The sequence below is a fragment of the Megalobrama amblycephala genome, linkage group LG13 (genome assembly GCF_018812025.1).
Source record: "Megalobrama amblycephala isolate DHTTF-2021 linkage group LG13, ASM1881202v1, whole genome shotgun sequence".
NCBI classification, from domain to species: domain Eukaryota; kingdom Metazoa; phylum Chordata; class Actinopteri; order Cypriniformes; family Xenocyprididae; genus Megalobrama; species Megalobrama amblycephala.
Window position 1 is genome coordinate 17,428,931 of NC_063056.1, and position 22,248 is coordinate 17,451,178.

At 36.5% G+C, this 22,248-nt stretch overlaps 3 protein-coding genes across 4 annotated transcripts in view; 2 read left to right on the forward strand and 1 right to left on the reverse strand.

Moving 5' to 3' along the window:
• The window catches only part of deptor (DEP domain containing MTOR-interacting protein), a 38,967-nt gene extending 31,501 nt beyond the window's left edge, over positions 1-7,466 (reverse strand). The window contains exons 1-3 of one of the 2 annotated variants that reach the window (XM_048152429.1): positions 7,114-7,466; positions 6,684-6,783; positions 404-582 (exon numbers count right to left, since the gene is read on the reverse strand). In XM_048152429.1, coding sequence (XP_048008386.1) covers positions 404-582; positions 6,684-6,769 — 265 coding nt within the window. In that variant the 5' untranslated portion in view covers positions 6,770-6,783; positions 7,114-7,466. Of the gene's footprint in view, positions 1-403; positions 583-6,683; positions 6,815-7,113 lie in introns of those variants that run through there. The other variant, XM_048152428.1, reaches the window with a different exon arrangement.
• A 680-nt stretch (positions 7,467-8,146) lies between these two features.
• On the forward strand, positions 8,147-15,349 carry dscc1 (DNA replication and sister chromatid cohesion 1). The gene is made up of 9 exons (XM_048154103.1): positions 8,147-8,432; positions 9,816-9,981; positions 10,091-10,225; positions 11,289-11,379; positions 12,349-12,487; positions 12,597-12,649; positions 12,737-12,894; positions 14,295-14,443; positions 15,167-15,349. The coding sequence occupies exons 1-9, from the start codon at positions 8,263-8,265 to the stop codon at positions 15,276-15,278; spliced, it is 1,173 nt and encodes a 390-aa protein (XP_048010060.1). The 5' UTR covers positions 8,147-8,262; the 3' UTR covers positions 15,279-15,349.
• A 4,181-nt stretch (positions 15,350-19,530) lies between these two features.
• On the forward strand, positions 19,531-20,496 carry LOC125244077. The gene is made up of 2 exons (XM_048154018.1): positions 19,531-19,699; positions 19,874-20,496. Exons 1-2 carry the CDS (start codon positions 19,673-19,675, stop codon positions 20,429-20,431), a joined length of 585 nt encoding a protein of 194 aa, XP_048009975.1. The 5' UTR covers positions 19,531-19,672; the 3' UTR covers positions 20,432-20,496.
• Positions 20,497-22,248: the final 1,752 nt, after the last annotated feature.

The following is a 22,248-nucleotide window of genomic DNA, read 5'->3' on the forward strand; positions in this document are numbered from 1 at the left end:
ATTAGATTGGTAAGGTGTGTCTTGTTTCGTTAGCTAGTTTGTTCGGTTTATTTAGCCCTGTGCTGCTTTCAGTTCTTGGTCAGTCCTTGTCTTGTTCTGACCACATGTTCTGTTCCTTGTTTCTAAAGAAGAGTGTTTCTTTTTAGGGTATTGGTGAATAAATCTGATATTGCTGCAAATAGATCCATCTTCTCACCTTACTGCAACCCGCACATACCATTTATGGTATTACTTTTTTTGATGGCATCAGTCCCCATTACAACATTAGCCAGGATAATCTTCATACAGGTTTGAAACAACATGAATTATCAGTGACAGAATGTTCAATTCTGGGTTAACGTTTCTGTTAATTTTGTGGGATACAAATACAGGAATTCTGAAAGTCTATATTGAACAAACCCACCATGGTGAATGATGCTCTGGTCAAGAAGTTTTTGCATGATCGTGATGGCAGTATCTCTGTCAGATGCTTCTTTGTGCTCAATTAGCCAATCAACAATCTCCTTAGCCACAAAGCAGTTGGGGTACGTACGGAGATGATGCCTTCTGTCTTTAATGACCTTACTCTCATGGAGTCGCAGCCTGGAAAACAAGAAATAAAGTTTCCATTCAGCAACCAGCATTAAAATAACCTGCAACACAAAAACCTGTAACATCACGACACACTTTTTAAAACTGACCTCCATACCTACATTTACACGGCTATATATTTCCTGGGTCAATCCATGAAGATTCAGCCTAAAATAACTTGATTTGTCTTAAAAAGTAGAAACGTTCTATAAAACTTATAGTTGACATTGAATGAGACAATTATAATATTGAGATTCATATTCCAGTTCACATAAACTCAAATGTGTAATGTAATTAGACTAGCCTATAAGAGTTTCATCAAAATTCAGTGATGGCTTTTGGTGTCTTGGAACAGTTATTATCATGACTAAATTGTAATTGTCTAATTGTATTCATTATTATTACATCATTTGATCTTATGCAATAGTTTTACTGCACCTTTCACTTAATCCTCTGTGTTAGATAACAGAATTTACAACATCTTGGGACACAAAAGAGGATATTATGAAAAATGTGTTGTTGTTGTTGTTGTTGTGTCCATACAATGAAAGTCAATGGGTCCAAAACGTTGTTGACTTTGATTGTATGGATAAAAATCATACAGGCTTGGAACGACATGAAGGTCTGTAAATAATAACAGAATTATCATTTGTGGGTGAACTGTCTTTTTAAGAGCTGCAGGAACACATATTTTAGTTTGTTCACAACTAAAGGAACAAATAAACAGTAAACCATAAATGTGAGCTGGCAAAGGTCATGCACTCTGCAAGTGGCAGTAGAAGTTTCCATCATATCTTGTTCTAACACTGATAGCTACATATTCAGAATTATATTATCAGCAACATGCAGTCATAGAGCAGTTGACACAACAGCATGGGGTTGACAAGTAACTGAACACCCTGTAACAAAGACTCACATGACTGTAGCAGTGTGCAGCCAGTAGATCACACTATTAAAGTGCACTTTGGCACTTTCTGACACCGAACAACAGAGCAATGTGAGACACGTGATAGAACATTACTATACAATAACCTGAGTGAAATGTCAGCTATGACTAGTGTTTTCCAATGGCAAGTGGTGGGCGTCTAAAATGAGGAGGCAAATTAATTAATGTTTATATGGCTTGAAGCCATATAGAACTGTCGGACAAAAAGTCAGGATTAATAATCAGTTATAGATAATTTCATGTTACGCATCTAGTTCTTATTTTTGGATGCAGTGCTCATTAATCATTAATGAAAATAAAACTAAAACTAAAACTGAAATAAAAACAAAGACTAGCATAACTTGAAAAAACAAAATCTAGACTAAAATACATTTTCATAAAAATGGTCACAAATTATTTTTAGTTTTTGACACGATGTAATATAAAACTTGAAATTCTTACACGCAATCTGCATTAAACATGAAAATATCACTAGAGAGCAGTAACACTAAATAATAACGGATCTTTTTTTTTTTTTTTTAAGATTTATTTTTGGTGATTTTTGCCTTTATTATGATAAGACAGTATAGAGTGGACAAGAAGCGAGGTGGGAGAGAGAGGGGGACAGGATTAGGAAAGGTCAGCGAGCCGGGACTCAAACTCTATATTCTCAAACTATATGTTGCCGTGCTGCCCACGAGGCTATCGGCGCCGACTATGCTGAGAAATTTAAAGCCGTTAAACATCTTTATTTGATACCATAAATTTAATTTCAATTAATTTTAAATCATTTTTAAATTAGTGAACTTAAATAATAATTTTGGTAGCCCTAAAATACTAACATAAAAAAAAAAACACATCGAAAGAAACTTGAAAAATCAACTAAACTAAAGCAACAGCTAAAACTAAATCGAAAAGACAAACTGAAAATAAAAACTAAATGAAAAATTGAAAACTATAACAATAACCCTCTATTAATGTCCAAGAGTGAGAAACTGGACAGTGCTACTCTACAATAATTGGCTTTAGCCACTGTTTTATCTTATATTTTATTATATTTCTCGTTTTATTAAAAAAAAAAAAACTACTATTATTTTATCTATCAACATTTTTGAGGCACTTCCATATTTTTGGAAGCCCTTGCTGTTACCTGACCGTTACCTGGACTAAACCAAAGACTTTAGGTATAAAAAGACAGTGCACTCATATAGACCTTATGTAGCTCCGCCCCTTTTCAGAGCTGCGCTCGTTGTGTTCTGTCTTCTGGTTTGTATTTTCACAGCATGATGGTAAGATCTTACGGATTTATGAATGAACTGCTCATTTTAAAATCTTCCCAGCCTACTAACATGACAACTTCCAAGCCAACTGACATAACTTTTGTTAACTCTACAATAAGTAAATAGCGATGCCATAGAAATATACAGAGCTACCGCAAAAGCTGAAGTTCAAAGACGAAATTCTAAAGATGGCTGCATGTCTATTATGAATGGGAGAAAGTGCAGCACGCAATATGGCGGAATAAGTCCCACCTTCTAAATATAAGAGCCAACTGCCAACTGGTAAAGTTAATGCACCACTGCAGTTGGTGAATCAGAACAGTCAAGTGTTCTGAGGCACGTACTTATGACTGAACACTTGCATTGGCAAGTACAGCCTGAAAAATGCTTGTTTTTTTTTCATGATTTTGGCATTTAGTAACAAAATTTTTGTCAGTTTTTTGTATTGGTGATTTCAAATATGAAATTTAATCGTAAGCTTGATGAAGAACTTTGGAGAATTTGACATTTCCCCATTCAAAGTGATAGGAGCTGTACTTGCATGACTGAAATAGCTGCCCAAGAGGCATTTCAAAGATGGCCACCGAGTGAAATGACTTGCCTTTGAAGGACTTTGACTAAACTCTGTTCTGACTACCAACAGCAAACCTAGAGCTAACCTGATGACCCGATACCTGAATCAGGTACATCTGAGCTGAGACGGGGTAAAATATGAGTCTGCTGGCACTGCCTGATTACTGATTAGACAAACCTGAGTCAGCTATACTGTACATAGCAAAATGGAAGTGATACCAGCAACCGGCAGATAGAACTGGTTTACTGTGACCTACAGTCACAGAACCAGACCTGTGGTACAGATATTCCCACACAACTGGGAAATAAAATCTTTCTCTAGCCCACCAAATGATGTCTTTACCTCCAGGGAGTCTGTTAGAGATCCAATAACATTATTATTATTATATGCACCTGAAACCAGCACACATTCAGGATGTTGAATGTGACACAATAAAAGAGCTTGTAAATAATACGTTTTAAAGTTGATAGATAGTGTAACACTGAAAAAACTATGGTGTCCTGTACTGTGATTAAGCAATAATTAATCAGATGTATTGACTAAACACCTTTCTGCTGCATTCACTATCCCTGTCACAGGTCACTGCGAACAGAGCAGTTGTCTGGGAAAGGACAGAGGCACAAACATAGCTATGTTCTCTAGTCACTCACATTACAAAAACTTTGCTAAAATTCAACAAGGTTGTGATTAAACTGCAAACAAACAGATTTTCATTCATGTGTGGATCACAAAACTAGCTCCAGCAGATAGATCAGGTTTTCCCCTATGGACAAACCTAAACAAAATAAGATACAGTGATAAAAGGGTGGACAGTCATACTTGTCCTTGAAAACTTCACACTCTGAAGAGTTTTTTTATATATGTATATATATATATATATATATATATAACTTTAATAGGGGAGACATATGATGATAACATGGTTGCCACATAACCTGAAGAAATAAAATATTAAAAAGTGAGGATATGTGTGTGGTCCTGGTAAACTCTACATGATGGGAAATGTCCCCACAAAGATGGCAATATCCAAAATCCTTGTCCTTGTGGGGACATTTTTTGGTCCCCATGAGGAAAACAGCTAATAAATGGAATGGAAAATTATGTAATGACAAATGGGTGTGCCAACTGCATGTCTTAACGTTCTATATGACTAAATCGACTACATTTTCATCCAAAATATGTAATAAAAGGCCAAAGTGTAAACATGACGTGTACACACTGATCTGAAGACTTTGTTTAAAGTCGGCATGAAGAGAAAGTTGCGATAGTTTTTTCTTCCCTATTGCGTGATGCACATCTGAGGGGCCATTTACATTACACCATTATCAACTACAAAAGTAAAATTTTGTACGTGTTTTGGCCGTTTATTTACAAAACAACAGTGTTTTGGGCCCTGAAAACGCAAGCTTTTGAAAACGTGTTTCAAAGTCCACATTTTTTTAAAGGTGCCCTAGAATCAAAAATTAAATTTACCTTGGCATAGTTGAATAACAAGAGTTCAGTACATGGAAAAGACATACATTGAGTTTCAAACTCCATTGTTTCTGCTTCTTATGTAAATCTCATTTGTTTAAAAGACCTCCGAAGAACAGGCGAATCTCAACATAACACCGACTGTTACGTAACAGTCGGGATCATTAATATGTACGCCCCCAATATTTGCATATGCCAGTTCATGTTCAAGACATTAGACAAGGCAGTATTAACGTCTGGATCTGTGCACAGCTGAATCATCAGACTAGGTAAGCAAGCAAGGACAACAGCGAAAAATGGCAGATGGAGCAATAATAACTGACATGATCCATGATATCATGATATTTTTAGTGATATTTGTAAATTGTAAATTTGTAAATTGGGAGCGCGCGATTTAAAGGGGTCGCACGCTGAATCGGTGCATAGTTAATGATGACCCAAAATAGGCGTATTACATGTTCAGTCTATAGAGTACCTCGGGGATGACGTGTTTATTGAAGCCAAAACCCGGAAGCGAGTTAGCATTTTAGGACTTCCGGTTCCATCGCCCCGAAGTCAATGGGTTTTTTGAATGGGTTTTTGCTTAATCGCCTGAAATAAGGTCTGTGGTTAACAAAGCCTCTAAATATTTTCACGTTTTGATCTATGACATAAAACACACCAGTTATAACTTGCTTGTGATTTTTTAAACCTTTATTGTGTCTTAAAAACGGCGGTCGCTAACAAGCTGCTAAAATGGACTACTTCCTTTGGCGGGGACTTTAGACGTCATCATGACAAACAGGACATTTGGACAGCATTTCTCATGAAACAGTGGATAAGTATTCATACACAGAGCAGATCATAATCAGTGAGCATGTTTTTAAATAAAGTTGCTAAATAAAGTTTGAGGAAGCTTGGTGGTGGTGACGTTGATCCGTGACCATGGTGTGCTGTAGTCCGTTTATAGCCTACTGTTAGCCTTTTATATCTGACGACTTTATTTAGGCTTCAAAATGCATTAATGTTGTGTTAACTTGTAAAGATTATCTTGATAGACAAAACGTGTAAGTGTCATAACCCTTTGTTAAACACAGAGCTTATTTTTTGCAATTTTCCAAAAGTCTATGGGAAAAATGCATAGGCTTTCAATCGAGGGAACCCATGCGCCACTAACTTCCGGGTTGGCCTACAAAAAACTCTATAGGCGTGTACAAAAAAACTCTATAGGCGTGTAGTGTTTCTTTACAAAGCGACATTGCCAACTACTGGCCTGGCAGCAGAATACAGCATTTTTAGTCATTTTCACGGATCCTTGTGAACGGGATCGTTTTGACAATGGTGTCTTCTGTGAGCGAAAAATAAAAAGGAAAAACATTTTTAGTACATCGTTCTCGTGTAAACGTGCCCTGAGTGAAACTGCTTCTAAACAAGAAAAAAAAGGAAAAAAAGGCAGGACTTTATTTTGTCCATCGATTGATTGGATGGTTGTGGTTTTCTATTGCTGTGATGTCATGTGAGTGACAGATTGTCCCGCCCTCACGCCAGTAAACACGTCATCAGAGAAATGAAGAGTAGCTGCAAGTGGGGAAGCTATTTTGATTAAAGATTAGAGGGCATGTGAATTAAAAAAATAATAACAATAATTATGTGTATGGATAATTTATAATAAATACTGCAATATTCCTTAATTAACAAATCTTTTTTTTATTTATTTATTTATTTTTTTTTGATTTCATGGTAACTTCAAATAGCCGCAGTGCCAAATTTGAAGAGATCTCCTGATAGCGACGTCGCGCGCTTGTAGTTTCATTCATCGGGATAGTTCTAGTCTTGATGCGTCCATTCGGTGTAATTGGGGTGTCTGTCAAGCCACACCTACCGTAACTGTTCTCCAGTAACGAGGACTTCGGCCATGCGCTCCAGCTCAGCAGCCTTCTTCTGCATGCTGTTCCCAATGCCGTCCATCTCTGACAGCCGCGTTGAATGTGAAATCATACTCGTGAATGTGACAAATCAACGTTTGGAGGAGAAAAAACGCTGTTTGTGAAACGAATTTACATACACAGCATGCTTAATTTGTATTGGGTGTACTGAACACGCCTCTCATACAGCAGATTAATTGGGAGAGGCTTTATGATTATTATGACACCCTTAATATTTGATGTAGACGAACTGGCCAGAATAAATGAGCGAAAACGGCATTTTAAATGTTTTTATATTATGTAACACAACATCCGAAAGATTTAAATCAGCCTTCATAATGTAACAACGTCAAAACAAACACGCGATAAGGAGAAAACATTGTTTACCTTATTAATACCGATGCGGAGACTTCAAACTGATCCGAAATGATGTTTGCAGAGGAATACCAGCGATGTCACTAAAGAGCATCACTGTTCAGTTGATCACAGCTTAAACAGACTCGAAATAACTTGACTCTTTTGTGTGCCAGCAAGTGCCCTCAGCCATCAGTAGCTGCATGCGTTTACATGCATGAACCGTAAATCACGCCGAAGCATCAAACGGCAGATTATTTCTGAAGACAGAATCGGCTGATAAATGTCTTCATTCCATTGTGGATTGTTTACTATTCTCCAGTGAAAGCACGTTACTGTCCATGTTGCAGGGCGAGTCAACTTGACCATCATAGGGGGAGTTCACCACGAGGGCGGAGCCTGGAGCACATCACTCCTCAAACACTCACTTTAAATACCCTGCTGCAAAAATAAATAAATAAACTGACCCGTTTAATATAAGATTTCAGCATATGTGAATGTAACAAAATATATTGACGTTTCCTCAAAACATATTTACTTTGTGTTCTATGAGTCTTGAAAATAAAATTAATTAATAAAAAAAAAAAAAAAAAAATATATATATATATATATATATATATATATATATATATATATATATATATATATATATATATATATATATATATATATATTAAAAAAAGATTTGTGTTAAATTATTCATATCCTTTTCATTTATGTATTTATCAAAAAATACAAATCAGTCCACAGTTGTTGTTTTATGTCCACCAGAACAAACTATGTTGTTTTTCTAAAGTTAGTGTTTATCAAGGAAAATAGTGTCAATAAAAAGCAATGAAATAATGTGTGAAGAAAACAGAAAAGGCCTCTTGGGAACTGAACTCTGAGAATTCATAGTTATTATTATTCAAATGAAGTGCACCTTTTTGTGAGCATCAAAACAATAAAACACAAAAGAACACGCAGAGGAGTCAATGAAATCGTGTTATGTAGCGCCATCTTATGGACTAGTGGCGTTCACACACTATTACGCGCCCGCCTGAAAACGTTCATTGGTTCGGACTGCTGTCAATCAACCTTATCTTCCGGTCTAAATATTGCGGGAAAGTTGAGCGCTGAGCTGACAACAGCACAAGTGTTTATGTTAGGTTCAGTCGAGCTGGATAAAACTATTCTGACAACATGAGGACATTAGAAGAGGTTCAAGCCACGCTACAAATAGCTAAAGTAAAAGAAGAAGACTTGCAGCCCGTCACTTACTGTCTCTCGTTCGGAAATAATGTGTCGTCGGACGATTACTGTCTCATGGAGCTGGATGATACACTTTGCAAACACATTGAGAGTGGCAAGAGGTAAACAGTGCTTCCTTTTAAGATCAACTCGCCATCTTAGTATTATTTTACACCGAAATCAATTGCCGTTTTAAATACGTTTTTACTCAAATTAGTATCGCATGTTGCATTCCCTTCTGGAAATGCAGTGACATTTACTTAGTACAGTTACTTAGTAACGTTACTGAAATTACTTTCCTCAGTGTGCCAACTGATTGCAAATGTCATTTACAATGAAATGAAAATGCATTCTAAAATAATATTAATTGCAAAAAGTTGCACTTAAAAGAGTTTTGGACCCATTTAAGTGTATATTTATTTGTATTTTCATAAATACTTCTATTGTCTTTGAATATGGTTAAAGTGTACGATGTGACAATAATCTGGTAAACAAAAAATATACTTTAAATGTCAGGTATTTAAAATATTTGTAATTACACATTTGTAATGATGAAGTTGCTATTTAGTACATTTAAAATATCTTAACATCAAATAATACAGTGAAAATAATCAAGTACTTAAGTGTTATGCAACACATCAAAATAAGTGTAGGCCTACTTTAAAACATGACAAAAATATTATTAAAACATTTAAAATGTCCTTTAAAGTCAAACTTTTAACTTAACTTTTTTTAGTGTACTAATGTGTGTTAAGAAAAACAGTAAAACTGTAGTCTTTTTACAGTAAGTACACTTTAGTGGCCTTTTATTTTATTAAAGGCGAGGTAAGTAGATTTTCAAAAACGCAGTGCGAGTGGATGTCTGTTTATCACAGCTGACGCACAACAAAATCCTTCTCGAAAAATAAAGCACCGTTTACGAATGAACGACAAGGAAGCACAAAAAATTAACGCACAGTACACAAGAGTAAATACAAAGTGTTCGTTGTTAGTCGCCAACAGCACAGTAGCTCCAGACAATCAAAACCCACACTGGACTCACATGAGAAGCGGGATCAAAGCAGTTTTCAGGCCTTCCTGCTTAGCTCTCTCCAGCGCTGGAAAACTTTTCTAATATAAACGCGGGTCCTAAAGCGCTTGCCCAGTCATAAACCTTCATTCCAGTGATATTATTTTGAGCTCTTTTGTATTGTGTCCCATCTCTCGGTTTGCAGTTTTTGTTTTCAAATCTCCCTCTGGCTTGTTCTCTCTCCTTGACCGTCATTTGCCCCCTAATGCTGATTGGTTACATGTTTGTTGTTGGTGTCGGCCTGACTAACTTCCAAAAAGTTTTTTTGAAAATGTACTTACTCCACCTTTTAATATTTATATTATCTGCAAGTACAATGGATTTAAGACTTGAAGTACACTACAAAAGCACATTTAATTCAATTAGTGCAAGTGCACTTCTTTTTCACAAGGGTTATTGTTCATCTGTCCTGACGTCTGTTTATGTTTCCCATTAGTCTTATTATCAGAGGTGATAAAGACGAGCATGCCATTCTGTGCAGTGAAGACAAGACGCACGACTTGAAAATTGCGGACACATCAAATCTGCTCCTGTTTGTCCCAGGATGTAAAACGCCAGATCAGCTGCCAGACAGCTCAACATCTCAACTCATGCATGCACAGGTGACTGAAGAAGTTTTTTCTGAAGATGTGACTTTATTCTTTGTAGTAGGTCATTATGGAAAACATAGTGCTAATTGTGTGCATTGACAGATGTGTTATTATTTTCCAGATTTGGGGTTTTTCAAATAGTTATTGGGAGCTAAGAAGGCAGAGACCAAGGTTGAAGAAACTGAAGAAACTTCTCATGGAAAATCCATATGATGGTCCAGCGGTGGGCATGCAGGAGGAGACGCAAGGAGAGAAGGTACATCAGGAGTCAGAGCCTGTACTCACAATATATATAGGGATAATCCACGGATAGCGGTGCATTAAATGATTTCAATGCACCACGTGGAGGCAAAGAAACACCTGATGTAAAGTAGAGTGCATTCTAATTGGTTAATGCACGGCTAGCTGTGGGTTATCCCACTTATACCATGGTCATCATTTGCCAGCACTGAAAAGTTAAAGCTGTTGCATTGTTTGCAGTGCAATATTTGACTGGAAGGGCAAAAATGGCGATTATTTTCATCAGTTTCGGCTCGTTAGATCTAGAATTTTGCCTGCTTTGAAACAGACAGAGAGATAAAGTAGTGCGCAAGATTACATTTATTTGAATGAATTAATTATACCATTCATTTGAAAGAATTATTGAGAAAGATGCATGTGTGAATTACCTGTGTGTGTGCAGTGTCTCCTTTAACTGCTAATGAAGCTGTTTCAAAACCAGCGATGGTTAGAGTAGCCGAGTATCTATTGAGCAAGACAACGCGCAAACTGCCGCAAATCAAAATGAAAGTAAGTCGCAGGCTCTCAAAACACAATTATCTTCATTAAAAGAAAATTTACCAGTGCTGTTGCCACGCTCTCTCCTGTTGTCTTTGATTTTAAATTAGCTGATGATTAATAAAATGCAGCTCATATTTGTTGCTTTCGGTGATGTGAACTCCATGAAATCTGCATATAGCGCGGGAATTGAAGATCGGATTTATATCCGTTTTGCGTAGACACATTTATGTGGCCAACTGTAAATGCAATCGTTTTTATAAATCAGATAGCTATCCGATCAGAGAAAACGCATGAAGTGACCAGGTGTAAACAGGCCCAATGATTAAACTGACTTGAACTAAATGTGTATTAAACTGTTTTAATGCACCAGCCAATCAGAATCAAGTACTCAGACAGACCATAGTATAAGTAAGATTTAGGTGTGTTTAGATTAATTACTAATCCATTAACAATGTGTGTACTTTTAAAAACTTTATAGAATTGAGATCCTTCATTGTTCCCAAAAATAACTTCAAACATTTTTTTATTTCATTTGATAGTACACTATGGATGACCTTCTTGAGAGAATCCAAGCAAGTAGAGAAGAGATTGAGACACATCTGCAAAATATTCATGCTTGTGAAATTGACGGTGAGCTGAGGCAGTTTTTGTTTAGATCAAAAGCCATCTTTCTCTATTAAAAATGTATTTGGATCAGAATACTTGGATAAGACCTTAAGTATCACATATTCTCTTTATAGTATAAGAAATGTATTTTGGATATGAAAAGTGAAATGAACTTTTGGTGTTGCTGGTATCATTATTAATAATTATTAAAGTTTATAATTGAGTTATTTAATAATTCCATAATTATTCTTTATTAATAATGGAGATAACCTTTGGAACATTCTTTAAAAAAAAAAAAAAAATTATAGAATTAAAAGATTAGCTGTACCTTTAAGATGCTTCTCTTTCAATGGGATTTCATTTGATTTGTGTTCAATTAAAATTCAACTGTCAAAATGCCTAATTTATGTAGTACATGTTTGATTTTCTATTTTACATTAATATCACTTTAAAAACTTTTAAATGCTGCATTATTAGAAATTGTTTCAGATGTACTTTAAGTTTTTGTGAAAAGTTTCTGTGGGCTGTTGTATAGTTTCTGGTGACTTCTTGCCTAAGGTAGGGGGTCATTGGTAACACTTTATTTTAGAGTCTTTGAACTAGTTGCTTATTAGCATGCATATTATTAGAATATTGGCTATTTATTAGTACTTATTATGCACATATTCATCCCTTATTCTGCATGACCTTATCCTACCCAATACCTAAACTTAACAACTACTATACTAACTATTAATGAGCAGTAAATTAGGAGTTTGAGGAAAAAGTCATAGTTGATAGTTTATATGTGTTCCCTATACTAAAGTGTTACCGAGTCAGCTTATCCCAATTGTACCGTTTTCAATTTTGTGTTATAAAAACTAAATTGGCAAATGTTTCAGTTTATTTCTTAAGAATATATTGGATGCATTATCATTGTGTACATGCTAAAGTAATCTCTATATTAATTCAAAAAGCCATAGGTGAAGTAAACTGATAGACTTATATTTGTAGGATTTTGGAGGATCCTGGATTTTGATTATGAGATGAAGCTCCTGGGTCATGTGACCCAGCTGGTGGACTCAGAGTCTTGGTCTTTCAGCAAAGTTCCTCTCACTGTTTGTCTGGAAGAGCTGGGATCTCTTGAGCCAAAGTGAGTAAATATGAAAGATAAGAAAATTGTGACTAGAAAAAGGCAGATCAGATTCAGCCTTTAAAAAAAAAAAAAAAACTTTTTTTTAATGTTTCTGTTTTGTGAACAGAGCCATGATAGAACACTGTCTCAACTGTTATGGAAGATGCTACACAAGTGAAGGTCAGTATTTTTTTATTTTTATTTAGTATAATATTTAATTAGCATTTAATGAATGGAAGGACCCCTTATCTTTTTCATTTCCATTAGATGGTCTGGTGATGTACGCACTGGATGAGGACAAAGTATGTAGGGCCACAGCTCAGCTGCTCCTGCAAAATGCTGTGAAGTTCAACCTGTCAGAGTTCCAGGAAGTTTGGCAGCAGAGCGTTCCTGAAGGAATGAGCACTAGACTGGATCAGCTCCGGGTGAGGACATTAGTCAAAACAAGAACCTACTCAGAGCACACTTACACAAACATTGTCTAACATCAGTAGCATGAGAAGTATTTCTCAAAAAGTATTTAACTAGAAGTATTTCTCTTAGATTTGCTGTAGAGTTTGTCTGATTCCCATTTCCAGTGTCAGATATGTATGTGTGTGTGTGTGTGTGTGTGTATATGTATATGTAAACCCGATTCCAGAAAAGTTGTACAAATGTACAAATGTACAAATTGTGAATAAAAATAGAATGCAATGATGTGGAAGTTTCAAATTTCAATATTTTATTCAGAATACAACATAGATGACATATCAAATGTTTAAACTGAGAAAATGTATCATTTTAAGGAAAAAATAAGTTGATTTTAAATTTCATGGCATCAACACATCTCAAAAAATGGGAGCATATGTTGTTCTAGAACTTGGATATACCTTTCAGCATTGATGGTGCCTTTCCAGATGTGTAAGCTGCCCATGCCACACGCACTCATGCAACCCCATACCATCAGAGATTCAGGCTTCTGATCTGAGCGCTGATAACAACTTGGGTTGTCCTTGTCCGCTTTAGTCCGGATGACATAGCATCCCCGTTTTCCAAAAAGAACTTCAAATTTTAATTCGTCTGACCACAGAACAGTTTTCCACTTTGCCACAGTCCATTTTAAATGAGCCTTGGCCCAGAGAAAACGCCTGCACTTCTGGATCATGTTTAGATATGGCTTCTTTTTTGACCTATAGAGTTTTAACCGGCAACGGCGAATGGCACAGTGGATTGTGTTCACCGACAATGTTTTCTGGAAGTATTTCTGAGCCCATGTTGTGATTTCCATTACAGTAGCATTCCTGTATGTGATGCAGTGCCGTCCAAGGGCCCGAAGATCACGGGCATCCAGTATGGTTTTCCGGCCTTGACCCTTACACACAGAGATTGTTCCAGATTCTCTGAATCTTTGGATGATTTTATGCACTGTAGATGATGATAACTTCAAACTCTTTACAATTTTTCTCTGAGAAACTCCTTTCTGATATTGCTCCACTATTTTTCACCACAGCATTGGGGGAATTGGTGATCCTCTGCCCATCTTGATTTCTGAGAGACACTGCCACTCTGAGTATATGTACATTAAACTTTTCCGGCCTCTTATTGCTACCTGTCCCAACTTTTTTGGAATGTGTAGCTCTCATGAAATCCAAAATGAGCCAATATTTGGCATGACATTTCAAAATGTCTCACATTCAATATTTGATATGTTATCTATATTCTATTGTAAATAAAATATAAGTTTATGAGATTTGTAAATTATTGCATTCCTTTTTTATTCACAATTTGTACAGTGTCCCAACTTTTTTGGAATCAGGTTTGTATATATTTGTTTTTTGTCATTCAGGGTTTAGCTCTATTAGATCGAAGCTCTAGACCAGAGACCATCTCGCTGCTACGGGTAGAAGATTTGCCTGAGGACACACTGGAGCGATTCAACAGCCTCTTCAGCCTGAGAGAAAAATGGACACAAGATGACATTGAACCCTACATAAAGTGCGTATTTTGGCATTCAAATTGTTTTAAAGAGGACCTATTGTGCTTTTTTACATTTTCTACTTTATTTAGTGTGTAATGTTGCTGTTTGAGCATGAAAAGGTCTGCAGTTACAAAGCACAGAGTTACTCCAAATGGAGTTATTCTCTATATCAGTAAGCACTGTTTTTGAACTCTTTTTGAACCCTGAAACACCTCGATTGTAGTCATTAGAGTTCTTCTGGGAACGGACATGTCACAATATCGCTCATTAAAAAAATTCCCACCCAACCAAGGTGTATGCAAAATAAAGGGGCGAGGCTTGGTTGAGTTCCATTAGTAGTGTGTTAAAACTATGGTAAGGTTATGGTAAGGTGCAACATTTCCGAAATACACTCAAAGCTGTTGTCCAATCACAACACAATGGTCCAGCTGACCAATCAGAACACCTTGCTCTTTTCGCAAGGAGGAGCATCATAGAGACCGGAACTATGCAGAGCATTACTGACAGACTGGGAAAAGTGCTGCAACAATGTAAAATATGTGGGGAAATAATGTGTTTTTCGAACATCAAACCATAAAAGGGCATAATAATTTGTAAAAGGACATTTTTATGTAAACTAACTGCCCTACTGCAACTGCAGTTTTTGCTAGCTTGAGGATCATTACATTTTAAAAAACAGTTTTCAAAAGATTCTAATATTTATAGACACAACCCCAAACTGATTGTTGTTTGTTCAACAGAGATCTCTGTGGAGAGAAGCAGACCACTGGAGCCCTCCTGACTAAACATGCCCGTTCATCTGTGCAAAATGGTATTAAGGTCTACAATTCAAGAAGACCTGTAGCAACTTAACATCAAAGCCACTGACTATTGCCTTGTATGTTGTTGAGTCAAATATAATAAACACATTTAATATTGTCACACTGTGTAGCTTTGTGTGGATTATTTTTACACTACTGACAAAATAAGTCCTTATTACTGTGTACGTTTAGAGTTTGTTTAATGTTCCCGCTTTTTTTAATTTCTTGTGTATTTTGAATTTATAAAGCATTTGATAAATTAGACAGATAAGCTCTCCAATCATGCCGAAAGACGCATCCATAACTTTGATCTTTTCAGAAATTTATGAAATTTATGTCTATATTTTTAAACCTGTAATATTATCGCATATTACAGGTTTAAAAGCCTGCATTACAATATAAAATGGGGAGAAAGTTTTGCATTCAGAAAGTTACGTTGTTTTCATAGTATACTGAGTTGGCTTAAGTTAAGTAGATATAATAATTGTGGGAGAAAATTGAGAACAAATGTGAAGAGAGGAGTGTTTTAGAACAAATCAAGTTGAGGAAGCTAAAGATAAAACAGTGGAAATAGATGAACTCTGAGATTAAGTCTGAAAACAAGAATAAAACTTGATTAACTTTGTATTTGAAAGGTAAAATAATGTTTTAACCAATCAGTCAATGCTATTTGTATTTCCTGCCGGCATGTATGTAATCTGCTGTTGTTTTGCTCTTAGAAACTACTATAAGGATCTCTCCTGGAATGAGAATGAAAAGAAAATTTAGAATTGCTGCAACACCACCATTGTCATTCTACTAGGTTTCCTTTGTCAATTCTAAAAATAAGCTTGTTACACTTGCAAAAATTGTACCTTTAGGGGTACAACAGCTTGTCACCGGGGCAGTACACTTAACGGATTAGTTCACTTTCAAATAAAATTCACCCCAAGCTTTACTCACCCTCAAGCCATCCTAGGTGTATATGACTTTCTTATTTCTGATAAACACTCTCTGAGATATTTTAATAAATATCCTGACCATAGACTGTAAAAAAAGATGGACGACGCGACGCCGCTTCCTTCCATTGTAATGAACTGAGGCCAAAATGGCTGACGATGGGCGCTGACATGTTACGCAAAAACGTCATAAAAAAAAAAGGTTTGCAACCTGGGCATGCGCAGAAGGTATCGTCCGTGGAACCGGAGGCGGAGCCGCTGTATCAAACTTCCGCCCAGACGACTGCGTCATCATTCATGTATTTTAAATAGACTATAAAAATTATACACAATTTAAAATTCTACCTATAAAATAATAGGCTATTCTGTTTCTAGAACAATAATATTTTTGAGACAGCAAATTCAGTAGATAAACTCTATATATTGCCACTAGAAACAACTCTAAATCGTCAGAAACGGTCCTGCCATTTTAAATCAAGTTCAACTAACGTTACAGGAGATCGATTGCTGTAATTAGAGTAAGCTATCATTAGTTTTGTCCTGCTAATTATTATTTTATACCCATAAAAATAATAAGTAACTGCGAGATAACGATCACCTGCTTTTTCCCGACATGGTTAACATTAGGTGTGTTATCTTAACTAATAACATTTATTAATTGGCTTATAACGCCCACATTTAATGTTACAGAGAAAAAGTTCAGTGATCCGTCAGATCCTGTAGGTTAGTACAGATTCTGTTAGTACAGTTTACTGCTGAACAACTCATTTTGTTGGTGTTAAATAACAAAGGAATCGAAAATTAACGGTTAATACATCTTCAATATCCCCTCGAAGCTCCAACAGTCCTCAGACAAGCTGTCAATCAACTTCGAATCATGACGACACGCCCCGTTTTTATAGCATCAAATTGCTAGCTAAAATCTAAATCATCACAAAAAACGAACAATTGAATATATATCAGCGTGATAACAATTACCTTAAATGACCAAAACCATCTTTCAGAAAGTTTTATTTGAAGCAGAATTTATTTTTAAGTTTTCACTGAAGTCTCATTCGTCTGCATTGAGCGGGCGGGGTTTATGACCTGTACTGCATCCAGCCACCAGGGGGCAATCAAAGAGCCCGCAGCTTCACTTTTCAGGACGTATGAGACACACCCGATCCTGACACATCCAAGCTTTATAATGGCATGAACGGGGCCCACAAGTATTAGCTGCTGAAAGTGCTTCCATCCACATCCATCCATCATAAATATGTGCTCCACATGGCTCCGGGGGGTTAATGCGTTTGTGTAAAAAAATATCCATATTTAACAAGTTCTGAAGTAAAATATCTAGCTTCCACCAGACCGCCTTCTGTGTTCAACATACGAAGAAAGTGTAAAACTCTCGCAGTTCAAAAAGCTTACGCTACGTCCTACGCCTTCCTTATTCAGCTTATGGAAAAAGTGTAACTGACGCGGCCAACGCCAGTCAGTGTTGCCAAGTCCGTGGTTTTCCCACGGAATTGGGCTACTTTTACACTTTTACCGCTTGTTGTTTTTCATGTCCGCGGGTTGTAACGAACCCAAATAACATGGAATGCGAATTTTACCAGGGGAGCCCTGCCAAAAACGCGGATTTTACCCCATGGAATGCGATCCCCCCAAAACACCATTGGGATAGTTATGGGCTAGTTTTGAGTAGCGATTGGGCGGGTTTTGTTGTGAAAACCCGGCAACCCTGCCACCAGTTTACACTTTCTTCGTAACTTGAATACGGAAGGCAGTCTGGTGGAAGCTAGATATTTTACTTCAGCCATGTGGAGTATGTTGATGATGGATGGATGTGGATGGAAGCACTTTCTTCAGCTCATACTCATTGGTCCCATTCACTGCCATTATAAAGCTTGGATGCATCAGGATATTTATTAAAATATCTCAGAGAGTGTTTATCAGAAAGAAGAAAGTCATATACACCTAGAATGGCTTGGGGGTGAGTAAAGCTTGGGGTGATTCATTTGAAAGTGAGCTAATCCTTTAAAGGGACATCTTTGTACCTTATTTACTTGTAAACATTATAGTAGTAAAAGCATAATGGTACCTTAAGGATACATCATAGCCTATTACTCTAAGGTACTAATGTGCACCTATACAACTATGCAAAAAAAAAAGTGTTGTATGGTGAAAGATAAGATACTACACACAGGTATGCAAACAGGTAAGGGGAAAAAAGGAGAGAACACTGCGTGGGGCAGGGGCATGCTTCACACGGAATTGTTTTTTAAAGATATTTGCTTTACATGCTCATTTGTAGTTACTTTTAGGGATTTTTTTAAAAAATATTCATGAATTTCATGAATACTGAGCTAAACTGCACAACTATTTGCCCTCTCTCTCTTTCTCAGACCTCAAATTCATAAAAATTCCAATTCATTTAAGTTTTTAAAGTAACCCCCCTTATAAAAACACTTTCTCAATGAATCTATGGAAATCCCATAGGTGACCTAATTTTATCTCAAAAAGGTGAGTTGTCACTGAAAGGTTTGCATCTATGTAGCCTACACAGTGTAAAATTAATCGTCCACTTCCTGATGACATTACCATCTAACTAAACCACACTCAAAAGTGAATCTGGACTGTCAAAGATCTGACTGTGTCTGATCAGACACAAACACTTCTCATAAGTCTCAAAAGTTATTTTTATAACGACCAAATATCAGAGACCATAATAAATGATCTCTCTCTAAACATCAGAGGTTATATATATTCTTTTTGTTCTTAAAACTAATGTTTGTACTTTAAAAATCTTCTGTTGTTGTCATGTTTTACATCTTCAAGAAAATATTCAGTTTGTCTTGCCATGAACACTGTGAATACCATAATCTCAAATGTCAAAATATCAACCATGAGACCTGAAAGTACAATTCCAGCATATGTTTTGCATGGTGGAAACAGTATGAGATGCTGGTTGCTGGTTTTGGGAAGTGGGAGTGCTGATTGACCAGCTACACCAGCTCAGTTTTGCTTGAGAACAGCATGACTATGTTGGTCGACCAGCTAAACCAGCACTATACCAGCTCTAACCAGCATAAACCAGCCTGGACCAACATGGAATTCATGCTGGTCTGGATTTTTCCGCAGGGTCATACAGCAACAGGCTGATTATGTAACTGATATCTGATCAAACAGCTGATGTCAAATAATCTTAGTTATAAAAAAATTGGGCCTAATTTATGTCACATAATGTTTAAAGTTTTGTATACTGTGCATAGACCTCTTATTGTATAGCCTATTCTCTACAGTGTTAACTTGACTGGGTGCATTCAATTTTCAACAAGGCATCTATGTAAAGGCACAACATTTTAAATGATTTGAACATAAAGAGTTAAAGAAAGACAAAAGCATACGAAAGGAAAAGGTGGTGTGCCACATCCTTTTGACATCATTACCATCTGCCCTGTTTCATGCAAGACCACCAGCTATATATCCTTTAACAAAAGTGAATCAGCAAAGATCCGACTGTCTGATGTGGCTGCACATGTCTCACAATATGGTAATGTACTTTTCCTAATTCTCCATACAAGTTAAATGTTAAATGAAGTTAGTTTGAATTATTTGGATTATTTAGAGTGTCCATCTGTCATATCTTCAGTACACAACAATATTTCCTTCTCTAGTATCTATATTTTGAAATAATGACAGTTATGCACTTACACAACTTCCTCAGATCCTAAAAATGCTGTCATTTATGGTCATCTTCAATCTCATACTTCACACCTGTCTGAGTGATCTGGACATGCTGCATCCATCTCAGCCCTGCACTGAAGCGGAGAACAACAACGGTTACAACACATTTCTTAGCCGTCACCTACGTAAGGGCATCCCAACTGATCTGGACAAAAAGAAATGGCAGAAGTTCATTACAAAACTCGACAGCTGGAAGAGGAAGAAACAGTCTTTTTTCCGCTTTTCTGAATCAAAGAGTGTCATAGCTGTTTGTTCATCAGGAGGAAAGATGTATAAGGGCAACCTCTGCATCAGCAAGAAATCTTTTTCTTTTTTCACTGTTGAGATCAACAGTATAAAGAAAATAGTCAAAAGAGTCCAGTTTCAGAAACAACATGTAATTCTTGCCTGTGATCAAATTGACAACAGATGTTTACCTGTTCATTTTGATGAAAATACGGAAAATATTAAACCAAATAACAACAGACGAGACTGCAGTAAATCAAAGCCTAAGATAAATACAACATCTGTTTATGATGAAGTGTTTCCCTGGCTCTAATGTAACTGCAGAAAAATGACCTGTAGAAGTTTTTTTTTCAGCATCTCTATATTCCTTTTCTGTAGAACTATTGATGCAATTGTTGATGAAAAATATAAATAAATATCCAATATAAAAACTACATTCTCAATTTTGATTTGGAATGGTCTTTCTTGTTCAGAACACATACAATTGGTTTCACAGGACATCCAGTATAAAGTTAGTAATAAAGGTGCAGAAAGCGATTTCTGAAAAACGCTCCTGAAAGTGGATTGGACTGAACACCGCAACACACTTGTAGCCAATCAGCAGTAGGGGCGTGTCGACTCAAGATGGGGGAGGAGAGGGAGTGAGCAAGAAGTTGATTTGACAGTTGAAAGAGAGATGGCTGAGAGACATTACAAAAGAGAAAAATGGTGGAGCAATGAAGGGAGGGGTGTGATTGTTTGGGTTGAATTCAAATATCAATAATCATTCTCAGAAATTGCCTACTGCACCTTTAAGGGGAGTGTGTAACCACTCAGCAGCACTGCCTAGTTCCTACACACCATAAGGCCCATTTATACCCTGCATTGCATTGATTTTAAAGTTTAGTTATGAATGAATCTGGATGGTTCCTTGTGGTCTTTCTTTGTTTTAGCCAAATGGTCCTAAGGAATTTTTATGGTGGTCTCAGCCAAAACCCTAATTATTATTAAGATGGGTGAAGGGCAGAAAGCCCATGTAAACCAGTGAAAAGTCCTGTCCTTCCTGGGCTTGGTATTTGGGGTCTTCTTCTTGACCTCTAAGGGTGTATTCACACTTAGGCAGGTTTGGTTCAATTAAAACGAACTCAGGTTTGATTGCTCTGTTAGTGCGCACCAAACAAGCGTACCGAGACCCCTGAAAAGGTGGGTCTCGGCCCGTTTTCAAATGACTTTTGTGCAGTTTGACTAAAATATAAATGCAACATGGACCAAAGACATCTAAACTAACCAAAAACAGGATGTGATTAGTGATGTGTCGTTCTTGAACGATTCGTTCATTTTGAACGAATCTTTAATGTGACTCGGGAAGAACGAGTCGTCTCGGGGGGTGATTCGTTCAGGCGCGCATGTGCAATATTCTACAGGTTCTGTACTGCTAGTAGTAGTTCACCTGATGATTCAATTGATTAGTTCATTTCATGAGTCTTTTGGGTTTTGAGTCGTTCCTTAATCACGTGACAGACCCATACACTAAACCAATGCATTCTGAGCCGGAAAGAGAATTGATTAGTTCTTTTTATGAGTCTTTCGGTTTTTTGAGTCCTTCCTTAATCATGTGACAGACCCATACGCTATGCTGTGTGACCCAAGCACATTATATTTATTAGTAAATAACGTTAACTCTCCAGTTTTGTTTGAGTTTGTGTTACAACTGTTAAAGCTGAAGTTATCATAACCTTGATGTTTTAAACTAACATTAATAATTCAAATTCAAAATGTTATTTGCTTTTAATTTATGTCATTATGTCCTTTTTGAGCAATCTTCTTATACATATATTAGACCAATATGTCAAGTCTGCCTAGGAAAAGCAATTATTATAACAGCAAACTCAAAATTGGAGTAAAAATGAACAAACTAGGCTATAAATACTTTGTATTGTAGGCTTGGATTATTATATTATTATATAGCCTAGTGTTTATTTACAGATAGACAGTCAAAAAGATAAATTAATCAATATTTTATTTATAACAGGGCTTTATTTATTTATAATAACACAGATCCTCAAGAAACAGTAACAAAAACAGTGACAGAAATGTCAGAAATAGCATATGGGTCTGTCACACGTGTTTAAGGAACGACTTCAAAAACCC

Excerpts from the sequence above, each read along its gene's own strand:
- dscc1 (XM_048154103.1), top strand. The coding sequence starts at position 8,263 with ATGAGGACATTAGAAGAGGTTCAAGCCACGCTACAAATAGCTAAAGTA. Across the intron at positions 10,226-11,288 it reads AGGAGACGCAAGGAGAGAAG|TACACTATGGATGACCTTCT; the intron begins GTACATCAGGAG and ends TTCATTTGATAG. Across the intron at positions 14,444-15,166 it reads GACATTGAACCCTACATAAA|AGATCTCTGTGGAGAGAAGC; the intron begins GTGCGTATTTTG and ends TTTGTTCAACAG.
- LOC125244077 (XM_048154018.1), top strand. The coding sequence starts at position 19,673 with ATGTGGCTGCACATGTCTCACAATATG. Across the intron at positions 19,700-19,873 it reads TGCACATGTCTCACAATATG|ATCCTAAAAATGCTGTCATT; the intron begins GTAATGTACTTT and ends CAACTTCCTCAG.